Source organism: Pygocentrus nattereri, chromosome 11 (genome assembly GCF_015220715.1).
Source record: "Pygocentrus nattereri isolate fPygNat1 chromosome 11, fPygNat1.pri, whole genome shotgun sequence".
NCBI lineage: Eukaryota > Metazoa > Chordata > Actinopteri > Characiformes > Serrasalmidae > Pygocentrus > Pygocentrus nattereri.
This window is the reverse complement of record NC_051221.1, coordinates 14,645,382-14,660,021: the sequence shown is the minus strand read 5'-3', so window position 1 is coordinate 14,660,021 and position 14,640 is coordinate 14,645,382. Positions and strand designations below refer to the sequence as shown.

General features: G+C 42.3%; 1 protein-coding gene across 1 annotated transcript in view; it reads left to right on the top strand.

The window, feature by feature from the left end:
• The window catches only part of gfra3 (GDNF family receptor alpha 3), a 56,980-nt gene that overhangs the window by 6,027 nt on the left and 36,313 nt on the right, over positions 1 to 14,640 (top strand). The window contains exon 2 of the mRNA XM_017722550.2: positions 13,246 to 13,530. Coding sequence (XP_017578039.1) covers positions 13,246 to 13,530 — 285 coding nt within the window. The remainder of the gene's footprint in view (positions 1 to 13,245; positions 13,531 to 14,640) is intronic.

Below are 14,640 nucleotides of genomic sequence, written 5' to 3'. Positions count from 1 at the left end.
CAATAAACCATTTCAAATCACACCACTCTGCAGGACTTTGTTTACGTCTCAACAGTTTTGAAATATTGGAGGACTTCCTCTTCGGTTTTGATCTGAGGCCCGCATCCTCCTTTTTTGTAATTGTCTACTGAGGCACTGATGATGGGTGTAACATACGCACTTCAAACAGGAGACGCAAGTTGCCTTTCAGAATAAAAGCACACATTTAAATGTGTTAAAGGGATGGAGAAAGGAAAACTCCCACCATCCATTCCCAACCTGCCCAGCAGTTGAGGACTTCCAAACTCAGTGCCTGGTCCATTTTAGCAGGTGATTTAAAGTCAACCTGAAATTAAAGTTGACCCTTTTCCCTTGTTAATGCATGTCAGTGATAATATTATGCACACTACTTTTTATCACATCATTTAAAAGATAACATTCTTGTTTTCTCTCAATATGTCGTGACTTGTCTGCTGCTTAATGTCGTCTGATTTTTAGCGACATCCGGGCGGAGAAAAATAAGATTAACCAATAATGTCGTGTTTCACCTCCCCCTCCCCCTCCCACCCCCACCTATCAGCAAGAGAAATGCACAGTTAGCTCAGAGACCCTCCATGATAGCATGTTTCACGCTGACATACGTCACAGAGGGAAGGAAGATGAGCTGATTTCTGATTCGTATTGACCTCAATGAGTCTTCAGTGCATGTCGTGACTGTCGCAGCTACGGCCTGTAGTGCAAACTGTACAGTCTGTACTGTGGGCACTAGATCACTAGACGTTTCTGCTAAAAATATGGACCACCTAAACAGTTTCGATCTGTTTTAGCATTTTAGCAGGACTGTCTGCAGGACGCAGCTTCCTAAAAGCGTATTAGAAGAGTGTGAAGCGGTTGGGCTGTGAGGGTTTTCTTTGTGTTCATTAGAAATTACATTTCTTTTATAAGTGTAAGACCCGCAAATCGATAATCCGTCGTCCTAATTGATTCCTGATCTATTTAGTGGGCAATTTTGATTCAGAATACTGTTTGAACATTTAGGGACCCAAAGCAACCTCCTTCTACCACCGCCCACCCCCCCATGTTCTGTAAAAATAGGATGGTCTTTTTTAAGTTAATTGACTTGAAATAATATGTTGACAGAGCAAAACGCGTAGATTGTTCTTGGTGTTATTTCAAAGCTCACTTAACTCAATTTGAGCCCAGTAACTAACCTTTCTAAGTTAAAACAGGTTTTTTACTGTGTACATAATTTGTTTTGATCAGGAAAATGAGCATGTCTGGATCCCATGTGCTTTTTCTACAAAGAAACCATTAAAAGGAAATACATTCAGTGCTCCCCTGGTGGCTTGCAGGCCCTAACCCACTGTTCATAGCCAGAAACGGCCCTGCAAACACTTCAATGAACATTGGAGCTGTTTGGTTTGGGTCACTGCTACATAAAAGTGCGAATGAAGATTCAAAGCTGCTGGTTGGGTCCTCACTCTGCGCGAAGGTGCGCTGCTTTGATTGTAGCTTGCTGCTTTATGGCTTCATTCACTAATTGGCTGCTTCCACAAAGCTGGCGTTTGGGTGTACGAGGCCCAAAAGTGCCCAAGGACACATCCGTGGACGAGCTAATGACACAAGCGTTTTCAAGGGATCAAAGAGAGGTAAAAGAATGGGGACCCGAAAACGAAAGCGCACACAAACACGTATATGTCCACAGAGGTTGGGTCCAGGGACCTTAGAGGCATTAACAAAGGTAGATGTTATTGCCAATCATCTGATCTTGACATATGGGGGAGTGCAGGGACGTTTCGGGGGCCTTTAGGGTCGTGTGTGTGTTTTGTTGATAACGAGGATTTGGAACGCAAACATGGGAATGGCAGATGGTGTTGGGCTTGCGCCTCGGCTGGAAGACTCAAGCCAAGCGACAGAATCTGAGAGAGTGTGTATGTGTGTTCAAGGGAGAGGGTGAGAGTGAGAGAAAGGCAGTAAACCAGCCTCCCCTCTCACCCAGGCCTGATTTTAGCATAATGTTGCAAGCTAATTATCATTAAACGGATGGTGTTAACTAAGTGCAGTAAATCAGCGCTGTATGGAGTGTTTGCGTGTGTGTGTGTGTGTGTGTGTGTGGAGTCGGCCTCTCGCCTGGCACTGAACCTTCCTCTCCGAATCTTTCGGATTGTGCTCCGTTTTCTCCGCCCTGTCAATCATACAGGCCTATCCTGCCCGCTCGCTTTAATACAGCCGCCACGCTCTGATGGGACGTGTCACCAATAGTGAATAGGACGCTGCTCTGACCCACATTTCGCAAAAAATACCCCTCTGAGTCTCTGCCTTAAAGAACGAACCGCAGACGTCACCCCTCAAATGACGTTTTATTCTCTTATCTTCTACTTTGCGTACTGGAGAGAACTGAAGGTGATGATTTGTCTTTGTGGTGCTTGAAATCCAGGGTCATCTGGGGACCTCCGTGGCCATCAGTTTGGTCCTGGAATGAAATGGAGAGTTCAGTGAAAAATGAGATGTACGCTGTTTTCCTCCGGTGTATTGCATCAGACAGTTTTGACTGACATTTCAAACCGATATTTGATGATGTGCAGTCGTATGTAAAGGTTTGAACCCCCTCAAAGAAATTACATGTTTTGTTGATTTCCTAAGTTGAAGTAGGTTAACAAATCCTCCAGAGAACAAAGTTCAATGGCATTTTCTGCAATTTTATTGCACAATTTACTTGCTGCCTTATTGGTATCGGAAGAAATAAAAAGCATGAAATCTAAAATGTACCATAACTTTTGCACAGGCCACATTTTATGATTTTCCCTAAATGTTTAATTCAACAATAAACAGTAATTGTGCATTAAAATGTGCAGTTTGTTCTCTGACCCACACGTTGACAGTCAGTTGTCCTAATCAGTTCCTGATCTCTTTAGTGATTTTGAATTATGATTCAAAATGCTTTCAGAATATTTGGGGACCATAAGCTGCCTACTACTACTACTAACCCCCACCCACCCCAGTTGTATTCAGAACCTGCACTGTAAAAAGGTATTTTGACCTGAAAGCTGACGGAGCAGAATACACAGTGTTGTTGGTACTATCTCAAAGTTCAGCTAAGTCAAAAATTTGAGCCCAGTAATTAAACTTTTTTAGGTTAAAACAGTTTTGTAATGTGTACATAATTAATTTTGATCAGGAAAATAAGAGTCTGGACTTTTTTTCTATGAAGAAACTGAATCATTTAAAAAAAGTAAGTCTTCAGTGCCCCCCTGGTGGTCCTTACCCACTCTTCCTAGCCAGAAACGGCTTCAACATATTGAAAAAATGTAAAGCATGAACCATAACTTTAGCACAGGCTACATTTTATTATAGTTTTTATTTTTTAATATATTTAATTCAACAATAAACGGTAATTGTGCCTTAAAATGTGCAGTGTGTTCTCTGTAGAGAGTGTCTAATTTGTTTTCACAAAGCATGTAATTTGACCAAGGGTGCCCAAACCTTCTCATACGGCTGTATTTACTGTATTGAAGTAGATCAGAAGGTTTAGGTGATGCTGGGCAACTGTTTTAATTCATTTGACTAAAATCCTAATTTCTGCTTTTTATAAATATATCTGTCAGCTTTGCCGTCTGCACTGGCAGATATGTACATGAAAAATATCAGATATTAGCATTTTAGTATCAGAGCATCCCTGGCTTTCACCCCACCAGCTCTCTTTGTGGAAACTGCATGCCTGAAATCCATGTGTGGAGATGACGCGTCTGTGCTCTTCTGATTGATAAAGAGTTCAGACTGGCTGGCTGTTGTGGGTTAGACTGGACTTATTGATCATTTAACTATGTTGGATCTGCTCGTATTGAAAGCTGTGGCTGGTTTACTCCTGCTGACCATAAGTGCGACCACACAAGCATGCTTGCTTACACTTACTCATTACAGACACACACACACACACACACACACATGCCGGTCTGCACAAAGACTCTCCTTTTACTTTTCTGTGTTGTATTGCTGTGCAATTTTTGGTAATGGCTGCTGCTGGTTCTTTCTGTGCATGTGTGCTGTGTGACCAGAGGCGTAGCTATGGGGGTGGCCTGGGGGGCCTAGCTTTTCACACTTGAAAGCAAGGCACCCCCAGAATTTCTGACTGTTCAAAGGAGAAAAAGTCAATGAAAGTATACTTACAACACACGATGAACCCAAAGGTGCAGACTTCTTGCGCCTTGCAGTAAAGTCGACGGTGACATACAAAACAAAACGAGCCGCTCACCCAGTACATCTAGTCCTAGTGTTGTACGAGGCTGGGCTTCACCTGCTGTGGGGCAGGTAAACGTGAGGTTGGCGATGTGTTTAAAATTGAATTTCTTTCTCTTTCTGGATCAAGAAGCTACAACAAAGTAGGGTCGTTGGCTAGTTGTTGGCTGTCAGTTCCACTATAGCGATGTCCATGGGACAAAATGCTTCCCAGTTTTAAACAGGTTAGATGAACTGATACCACGTCAGATGAAACAGCTTCGGGTCTCAGCTCTTGTACATCAGATAAAACGGTCGTTTCAAACAGGCTTCAAACACAAGTTGCTTCAGAGAAAAAGGCATCAGGCTGAAACCATAAGGCCTGCAATTCTGTTCTTTATTGCTAAATTAATCACAGTTTGTGGGTAAATTTCAGATGATAATATGCTACAAATCTGTTCACTAAAGCTGAAGGAATACATTTAGATGGATTTACAAAACTGGAAGCAAATCAGCCCACATTGCTCACTAGGAGCTCAACACAGCACTGCAACATTTCACACACAGAGAGCCAACAGTGTCCTAGTTGATCTGATAACACAGTTTTTTGTTTGATGAAAATCTATCAAGGCTGGCAATGGAATAGCCATAGGGTAGGGGGGCCTGCAGAAAGAGGTTAACCGTTTACTGTGGTTATTTTCCACGCAGTTACCCGAATAAGAGGATTCTGTTGCACTACTTCCTAGCTTTCCCCCAAAAGCTGAAACCAGGCTCCCCTAAAATGAAATTCTGGCTTTACCACTATTTATGACTTAAGGCATGTTTCCCAGGCTGTTTGTATGCGTGTGCAGCATCACTCTTGTGTACTGAATGTGATTTCGGCAGGCAGACCCCCCCCCACACACACTTCCACACACACCATAATACCTAGGCCAGCATGTGTCTGATTGCAATCGGCCTCCATACTGAGACCGTTTCCTTGTGTGCAGCTTCTGCTGTCTGTCATTCTGCGTTTATTTTCTCTCTCTCTCTCTCCTCACTCACTCTCTCTCTCTCTCTCTCTCTCTTTCTTCTTGTTTTTTTTTCTTCTTTCCATCCCTCACTTTCTCGCTTTCTTTTTTTTCAGTCTCTGCTCTAATCTCTCGCTCTCTGTCCACACTATCTTTAGAGCAGTACCATAGGCAGTGGATACATGCAGAAAGGCAGTGGGCTAAAGGCAGCTTTAACCCATTTTGCTCTCATTGTATTGTCATTTGTGCGTTGCTCCATGTCGGTGCATTGTTTATCGTTTATTGACAAGAAAAGCCTCGGTGGCATAGAAATCTGGATTGTTCTTTTCTAAGGGCTTTGGAGTAATAGTTTGACTTGTGACTTATAAAAGCCTTTTTCTTCCACCACTTATGTTCAGCTATTGGCAAGCACTGTTAGTCAGTAATCAGAGTAATCACATCAAAGCGTGAACGCTGCCAGAATTGCGATACAGCGTGTAGAAATTAAAGCTCCATCCCACTTTAAAAAGGCAAAAACAACCTCATTTACAGGCCATTTCTTTCTAACTATGTCCTTTCCAAGGACTTTTTAACAGAGCATGTTTACACTATAAAGATCCCCTTCACTCAAATCTTGTCGATTTGGCTTCTTTGGTTACAGATTGAAGCTATGTAGCTAACAAGTAATGGGAGCCTATAGACACTAGTTTGCATTGTGCATGATCAGATCATGACACACACATTTCCTTAGACCTCACACAGCTGTTAAGTATTCTTAAATAGACTTGTTTATAGGGAAGGATTACTGACTGGGCCAATGGAGCCAGTGCCCAGAGGCCTCTGACTGCCAGAGGCCTTGGGTTACCTCAGACCACAAGGGCTGAAGTGGCCCAGTTTCTGGAAAACACTGCAGATTAACATGAGATCAACAATAAGCCACCGAATATGTGCAAATGACTAATCAAATGGAATAAATGAAGAAATGTTCTGTCCCCAGATCTACTTTTTTGTTTTCAGTTATTATTGACTCATGGGACATCGTTGTTGCCTTTCAGGTGGGATGTTAGTGTTTATTCATCCATGTGTGTAGGACTACTTCAGTTTTTGTATTACATCTCAGGTGGGCTTGAAAGAAAAAGAGAAGAAATCTTTATTCAAATCTTGCAGAAAAAATATTACAGTATGGGTTTATACACATACCGCACTACTGTACTGCAGTCTTAGCCACCTAAGCTCATTGTTTACAACACCATTTAGCTTGACAGTCAGTGTGTTTTTGCCGTATATCATTAAAATAGACTCAAATAAACAACTACAGTAAAACGTAACAAGACTTTCCTATTTTGAAAAATGTAGTCAATTTCTTCTGAGCTAGTTTGAAGAACAGTTTGATTCCAGATATTTTTATATATATATATATATATATATATATATATATAGATAGATAGATAGATAGATAGATAGATAGATAGATATACAGATAGACAGTCCAGATTTCTCCTCAACACCCCAGACATCACACGGATGTGTTATCCTCCACCACCAGCACACCTGATTCAATATATTAACATTATGTATATTAATGAGGTGCTGATTGGCTTAACTGAGTGTTGAATGATTACCCATAACCACAATTAATATTAGGCTGCCACAAGCAGAGGTTTGGAAATGGTTAAACAAACAAAACTTATTTTATTTTTATTTAATTTTGTCTAATATCAGTGTGCAAATAAACACTTCCCAGATAAACAGCTTTTAAATAGGTGTCTAAAACTTGAGCACAGTGTCTATATATTGTCACTGTCAGAACAAAACCTCGTATCTCAGAAATGGTGAGGAAAGAAGGAAGAAGAAAAATTTCTTAACTTCTTTTGTAAGTTAATGTAGTGGACTATTTTTGGACTATTTCTGTTGGTCCATTCATCCTGAAACGTTGGCACAACGTAAATGGACGGCAGGCATTTTCAAATCATTGAACAAAACCAAAATAAAACTTAGACTGAAATTCTGACCATGTATATATTACAGCATCTTACACTTTCATTACACATTCATAGTCCCGTGCTGCTCAGGGTAGACATAGACATGAACATGAAACATTGCTTAATCTCACATTAGGTCTTTACTTTGTTATTATGTTTAATGTATGGTTTGCTATTTTTGGAGTGGGAGGGGGTCCTTGGAGATTCTTTTTCCCCAGAGGCCTCACAAGACCATGGCCGATGTTTTCTTGCTTATGTGGCTTCTGACATTGTAAAACACACTGTTTTCTATGAAAATGCATGAAAAATGTCACAGTTAAAAACAGCAGCAGCAGCCGTTCCCATCTCCAGGCCTGAATGTGGCCCACTGTGATAAAGAACAATACGTCATTATTAGTGGGAGATGTGTGTTCATTACTGCTTGTCTACTTTAGCCTCGTAGCTCCTGTCCAAACCTGAAGAAGCAAACCTGAGACGCCAGAGCTCCCCTGGCTGAATGGCTAAATATGGAATATGTTACTGTGTAAATGAGATGTTTCATCAAACTTTCTCTTTAAAAATCACATTGTGAAAATGTGTAATTTGCCTTTCTACTGTTGTAAAACATCCAGCATGGAGAATCCACAAGAGTGATTGCAATGCTTGCTAAATACATGGCAATGAATAGCATAATTCCATTTGTCTGGTCATTTTGCTTTGGCTGCTGCAGTCTGTTTCTCCTCCTGCCAGAGCTGGAGCTGGACGCTGCTGTGTGTGTGTGTGTGTGTGTGTGTGTGTGTGTGTGTGCGTGCGTGTGTGTGTGCGTGTGTGTGTTTTTTTTCCCTGAAGCCCAGGCCCAATGCATCCATGGCAGTTTAGTCTACAGCCCGCAGCCGCCGGCGCTCAATCAGCACATGCTTTAAAATGAGGCCTAGCGGCAATTAGGACACCCTGCTGCTCCGGAGGGTGAGAGAGAGAGAGAGATGGGGGGTGTAGAGAGAGAGAGAGAGAGAGAGAGAGAGAGGGAGTTATTATACCCATGCAGGGATAGGGTTCACGCTGGGGTCATGAAGTTATTTTCCCTTTTTTATTTTTAAAAGTCTATGAAATTTAATAAAAAACAGAGAGAAAGAAGTGATGACAGCAGCAGACCGAGCCCAGCTGTGACCTCTGGGGGCTTAAAGCTGTGGCATGAAGGACTGTTTCTCAAACGGACCTCCTTTGAGGATTGATGGCCTTTTCTTACCACGGTCAGAATATTTTCCCATCAGTCGTTCAAACAGCGGCAGGCTGGACACTATTCACATGCTGCTTTAAACAGTCGCCGAAAGCGTTGATCACTGCCTTGTTTCTTGTTGTATTCTGGCTAATTTGATTAACTTGCCATAATGTTTGACCCTGTGGATTTTGACCCATTACCCCAAATGTGTATGAACCCCATCCCCCAGCCTTTTGTCTGGTCCTCTGCTCCTCTCCGCTCCTCTTCCCCCTCTCCTCCTGCTGAGGTGTCTGTAAATGTCGTTAGGGATACTGACCGTTAGCCCAGGAAAGATACAGAAACGGCTGCAAATCTGTTTGTGTTTGTTTTCCTTTTTTAGGCCAGAATGAAGATTTAAATTCAACACGCCGCATCACGATTGATTTTGGCTGCGTTCATGCTTTGATATGATTAACGCCTGACAGACTGCTGGTGGTTTTACATCAGTCATTCCCAGTGTTTGAATGTAGCAGCTTTAACTTTACAATAACAAACGTGATTTTGTTTTAAACAATGTATAAACATATTTCATTTTATGAAAATGATGAAAACACATTAGACTAGGAGAAAGATTTAGGGAATAATTTAGAAATGTATGAAAAAAACTCTCTTGAAGTAAACCCTAAAAAGTAAAAGACCAGGAAATAAATCCAAATCCAAATGATATTTTTGACGATAACAGAAACTTGGAAAAATGCATAGAAATAGAGAATTTTTATGATTTTTTTATTTCTATCATTAAATAAACCCCAAAATGTAAAAAGAGAAGACCATGGCTTGGGTAAAAAATGATGCTAAAGTAAAAAAAAATCTCAGAATAACAAAGAATGCATAAAAATAGAGAAAAATCGTCTCAACAGGTCGACACGTTCAAATAATTAAACATAACCTCACAGGTAAAGACATTACTGAGGAAACAGAGCTCATATAGGTGAAGTAGACAGTCACAGACAGAAATAGAGAGAGAGCAAGACTAAGATGAGTGAGGTGGGGGGGTGAGAGCATCAGGGGTCTCTTAGCCTAGACTTAGACAAAGCTGTTATATCATTATGGATTCATCAGCACACAGCTGAACCGAGACTTGGATTGATTCACAAAACACACGGTGGTCAGTGGATAAAGCTGTGACAGAGGTCAGTGGATGAAGCTGTGTCAGTGGTCAGTGGATGAAGCTGTGACAGTGGTCAGTGGATGAAGCTGTGACAGAGGTCAGTGGATGAAGCTGTGACAGTGGTCAGTGGATGAAGCTGTGACAGTGGTCAGTGGATGAAGCTGTGACAGTGGTCAGTGGATAAAGCTGCGACAGTGGTCAGTGGATAAAGCTGCGACAGTGATCAGTGGATGAAGCTGTGACAGTGGTCAGTGGATAAAGCTGCGACAGTGATCAGTGGATGAAGCTGTGACAGTGGTCAGTGGATAAAGCTGCGACAGTGGTCAGTGGATAAAGCTGCGACAGTGATCAGTGGATGAAGCTGTGACAGTGGTCAGTGGATGAAGCTGCGACAGTGGTCAGTGGATAAAGCTGCGACAGTGGTCAGTGGATAAAGCTGCGACAGTGATCAGTGGATGAAGCTGTGACAGTGGTCAGTGGATAAAGCTGCGACAGTGGTCAGTGGATAAAGCTGCGACAGTGATCAGTGGATGAAGCTGTGACAGTGGTCAGTGGATGAAGCTGTGACAGTGGTCAGTGGATAAAGCTGCGACAGTGGTCAGTGGATGAAGCTGCGACAGTGGTCAGTGGATAAAGCTGCGACAGTGGTCAGTGGATGAAGCTGCGACAGTGATCATTGGATGAAGCTGTTCCAAAGAAATGGCCAACGTTTTATTTAGACAGTTGTACGTCAGGAGGTGGAGAAGGTTATTCTGCCGCAGGTTGTTATAATGTTTGACCAATCCACACAAGATAAGAAATCATATTAAATCAGGGGTGTCCAAAGTCCAGCCTCGGGGCCAAATGTGGCCCGTTGCCTGTTTTTAATTAGTTCGCAGCCTCTGTTTAAGAGTGTGTTATAAGTGTCCCTCCAGCTGGTGTGCTGCAGTTCTTCTCTTCACCTGATGGTGGCAGCAGTGCTGGTAAATCACAGTGTAATGCGCTGCGCTGTGGTAACACAGTTAGCTAACGTTTAAGAGCCTGTCTTCTTTGACTGGACCTACAGCTTCATTTACTGAACCACGTTTAGTCCAGACTGCAGCCATAAAGCTCAAACTCAGCACAGAGAACTGGGATTTTGGCGAGACGGAAATTTGAATAATTTTTTGTGGAGAGCTGCAGCAAATGTGTGTGCCTCATATTTCACAAGACTGTAATGAATTTAATATTAATAAACATGAAACAAAGAAAGGATCTTGCATAAATATTCAGGAGAGAAGCTAAAGCAGCTGCAGCTTCCCGAGTCTCACAGCTCCAACGTCTTATCAGAGCAAATTCAGCAGTTCGGTAAATATTAACCCTTTAAGGTGGAACAATAAAAGCTATTTCTGCGGTTTTATATGCTCTTCTTATTTAGTAAAGTGATTTCTGAAAGCTGTCACTGCATTTATTTGACATGTGAAGAACATTATTTTATAAAACTGAAAATGATAATTGAGTTAATATAATTTGTGTTTTACTGTTATCCTTAAACAAATGACAATCATACTGCTCTGAGCAATACAACAGTAAAATAAGCCGCGCGTCTTTTATACATCTTTGAAAACAATTTGGACAGCCCTGTCGTACATATTGCAGAGAAGGGAGCGGCTACTTGACCTCCGCAGTGCTATAACACCAGAAAAGTTCAGTGCACAGTATGTTTGGTTTCTTGCAAATACAAAACATCTCCAAACATTTCATTTATTGTAATCATGTTGTTAGTAGAATGTACTGTGTCATTAGCAAAGTCATTAGCTTGGGAATCCACAGCCAACAGTCAACATCCCTGCATAAAATCAACCATTTTTTTTGTAATTCTTACATTTTATTATTCTGAGTTGAGGGAGGACAAAACATTGGCTTCAGAGAATGCACACACATAAATGTTTCTGTTTATTGCCTCCATACTTGAGAAAAAGTGCACTCATTTCCCACAGAATGTGAAAGAACAGTCACTGGGTGATTCATGTAGGATTAATATAGCTTGGGTTCCCACAGCTTGTTTTTTAATTGGTAAAAACGGCAAGAATCTTTGCTGCCTTGTTGCTGTTAGCCAAGGCAAAGGCAGAGATGTGATGTCCGTCACCAAGATGTGTAATTATATTACTGTGAGGTTAATTTGAACAGGACTGTTACTGACGGAGCTCTAAGTTAGAATTATTACTTACTAGACTAGTAAAAACTACAGGGATGGCAGATTCATACTAGATTCGGCTTACAGGTCTCATTAGTAGTCACTCAAATTACAGCATCGTCATGTGAAACTAATCCAGCTCCAATAGGGCTTTCAATCACTTTACCGTGTTACTCGCACCAAGAGTAAAGTAAGAGTACGGCACTGCAGGCCTCTAGAACAGGGGTTCTTAACCAGGGAGTCTCAAGGTGGGGGTCGCAAGATATGGTGGTGCTATGATATACCTTATCAGACACAGAGTGAGGCTATGGAAGACAAGCTAGTGTGGATTATGAATTTCTATTGGCTGAGGTCGTTATTGTGGAGGGAGCTTGATTGGCCGCTAGGCTAAAAGTATTTTTTAGCACCAGGCTAAAGCTTTGTAGTTTGTGGCGAGGTGGTAGCTAAAGAATGCAGACCCAGGAAGAGTAGACTTACTATTTAATTATTTTTCTTTAATGTCTTTAATGCTTACTGCTGTGTATGGGGATGAGCCTGGACGACTGGGTGGGGGGAGGGCAATTTGGAAAAAGGGGGGGTTGCGAAATAATTTTAACCCCAGAAAGGGTCGCACTGTAATGAAGGTTAAGAAAGTCTGGTTCTGAACCTGGTTAACATATATGTTAATAACTGCGTTGTGTTAAACTTCAAATCACTCGCTTCAGTACTTTAACTTGTTATATAAAGGTGTTTTTCTTCTTACCAGGGTGCCAAGGAAAGTGTTTGAATGGAGCTAGAACTGTTGCAGTGTATTGGACAAACACAACAGTCACACATCATCACTCGTGTCACACAGCCACCTTTAAATAATAAATAAATAAATAAATCACTAGCCAGAATCGCTGCCTGTGACTCTGGGGTAAATCAGAACTACATTTTGCCAGGTGTTTGGGTTTAGCCCTGTCATTACGCCCCCCCCCCCCCCCCCCTCTCTCTCTCTCTCTCTCTCTCACTCTCTCTGTCTCCCCCTCTCTCTCTCTCCCTCTCCCCCCCCCCCCCTCTCTCTCTCTCTGTCCCCCCTCTCTGTCTCTCTCTCCCTCTCTCTCTCCCTCTGTCTTCCCCCTCTCTCTGCCCCCCCCCCCCTCTCTCTCTCTCTCCCTCTCTCTCCCCCTCTCTCTCTCTCTCTCTCTCTCTCTCTCTTTCGCATGCACACAGCACAGCACAGTCACAGGCATTTGATTTGTATTTTACAGTGGTAGAACAAATAGATGTCTGTAAAGTTTTATTGTACAGCATTGAAAGATTTAATTTTTAATGATTGTAATTGTTTAAATAATTGTAATAATTCAGGAATAAAAAAAAAAAACAGCCAAAAAAAAAACCAATCAAACTGTTCTGAAACTGTCCATTTGTGACACGACTGCAATCTGGCAACCCTAAACAGAATGTGAAGCTCCTTCATTGTTGGTGTGTTTACTTTTAACAGAAGCCTTGCATTAGAAACCATACCATGCCATCGTAGCGCACTGCCAGGAGGAAAGACGTTGAGCGGTCTTCTAAAGTGTCTTCTGTTCTTGTTCCGCTGACCCCTCCTCCAGGTTCACTCTCCTCGGTCATTCCTCTGTATCCGGGCACGCTGGACTGCGTGGAGGCGGTGGAAGAGTGCATGTCTGAGCCGGAGTGTGAGAAGCTGTACCGGCAGCTGGATTACTGTGTGGACGAGGAGGCGGTGGCCACGCTGACCCTTGACGCCCGGCAGGTCTGCAGCGATGCCCAGAACGCCCTGCTGCACTACCACAGCCTGCAGGAGTGCAAGTGCCAGCGCGGCTCACGCAGAGAGCCCACCTGCCTCAGAGTCTATTGGACCGTTCGATTCCCACAGGGTGAGGATGAGCTCAAGTGGATATGTCCATGCAGTCGTGTGCAAAAGTTTAGGCACCCCTGGTCAAATGACACCAGAGAACACACTTCAGCACGTTTTAATTACTGTTTATTTATTGAACTTCATTGTACTGAAAGAAAAATAAAACGTGAATGTGGCCGGTGGGAAATTACGGCACATTTTATATTTTGCCATAAATAACTCTGTTCTCTGTGGAGGATGGATTAACTTATTTTCACACAAAAAATCTACAGAACATGCGATTTGACCTGGAGTGTTCGGACTTTTGCTATTTTTACACATTTGACAGCCCCAGCTGCCCTTTGCAAAGTGTGAACATTTCAATTATGAATGGAGCGTTAGAAATTTCTTCCTTCTCCTGGAACATAAGGCTTTCTTCCAGCAGCGACAGGTCAAAAACTTTAACACTTTTATATAGAGGGAATTTTCTTATTTTCTCTAATATCCACATTTTAGGATAATAATGAAAACATGGAAACTATTAAGTAACAGAAAAGGAGAACGACACTATTATCTAAGCCAGGCATGTCAAACTGGGTACCTTCCGGGCCAAAGTGCCGTGGAAGTGAACCTTTACTCATCTAACACTCTGAGTTCATGAAGGCCTTGCTCATTAGCTGATGAGCTGAATCAGGTGTATTTAATGAGGCAGTGAGCTGAAGTCTGCAGTGTTTTGACCTGCGAGGACTGGAGCCTGACGTGTGATGTAAGCAGTCACCCACTCATCAGAAGGTCATGAGTTTGAGGTAATTGAATTAGTGGTAATGTCCTCCTCCAAGTGCGTACAGCTGTCCAACGACGTTACAGGAGCAGACAACTGGAACTGATTTAAATGCACATAACCATGTGTTAGCCTTCCCCCTCCCAGCTTGGTAGTATTTTGTGATAGGGAGAGCCCTAGCTAGTGGAATTGGACGTGACTGAAAATTAGGCAGTCAAATCCAAAAGTAAAAATTACAGAGATAAATAGTGTTAAAGAAATCGTTACTCTCTTCTTTGCCACGATGCAGCTTTACACACTCTTGATCAGTCTCTAAAGCAGCTTCATGAGGAGCCCCCTGGGATGCTTCCCCCACATTACTGAAGAAGA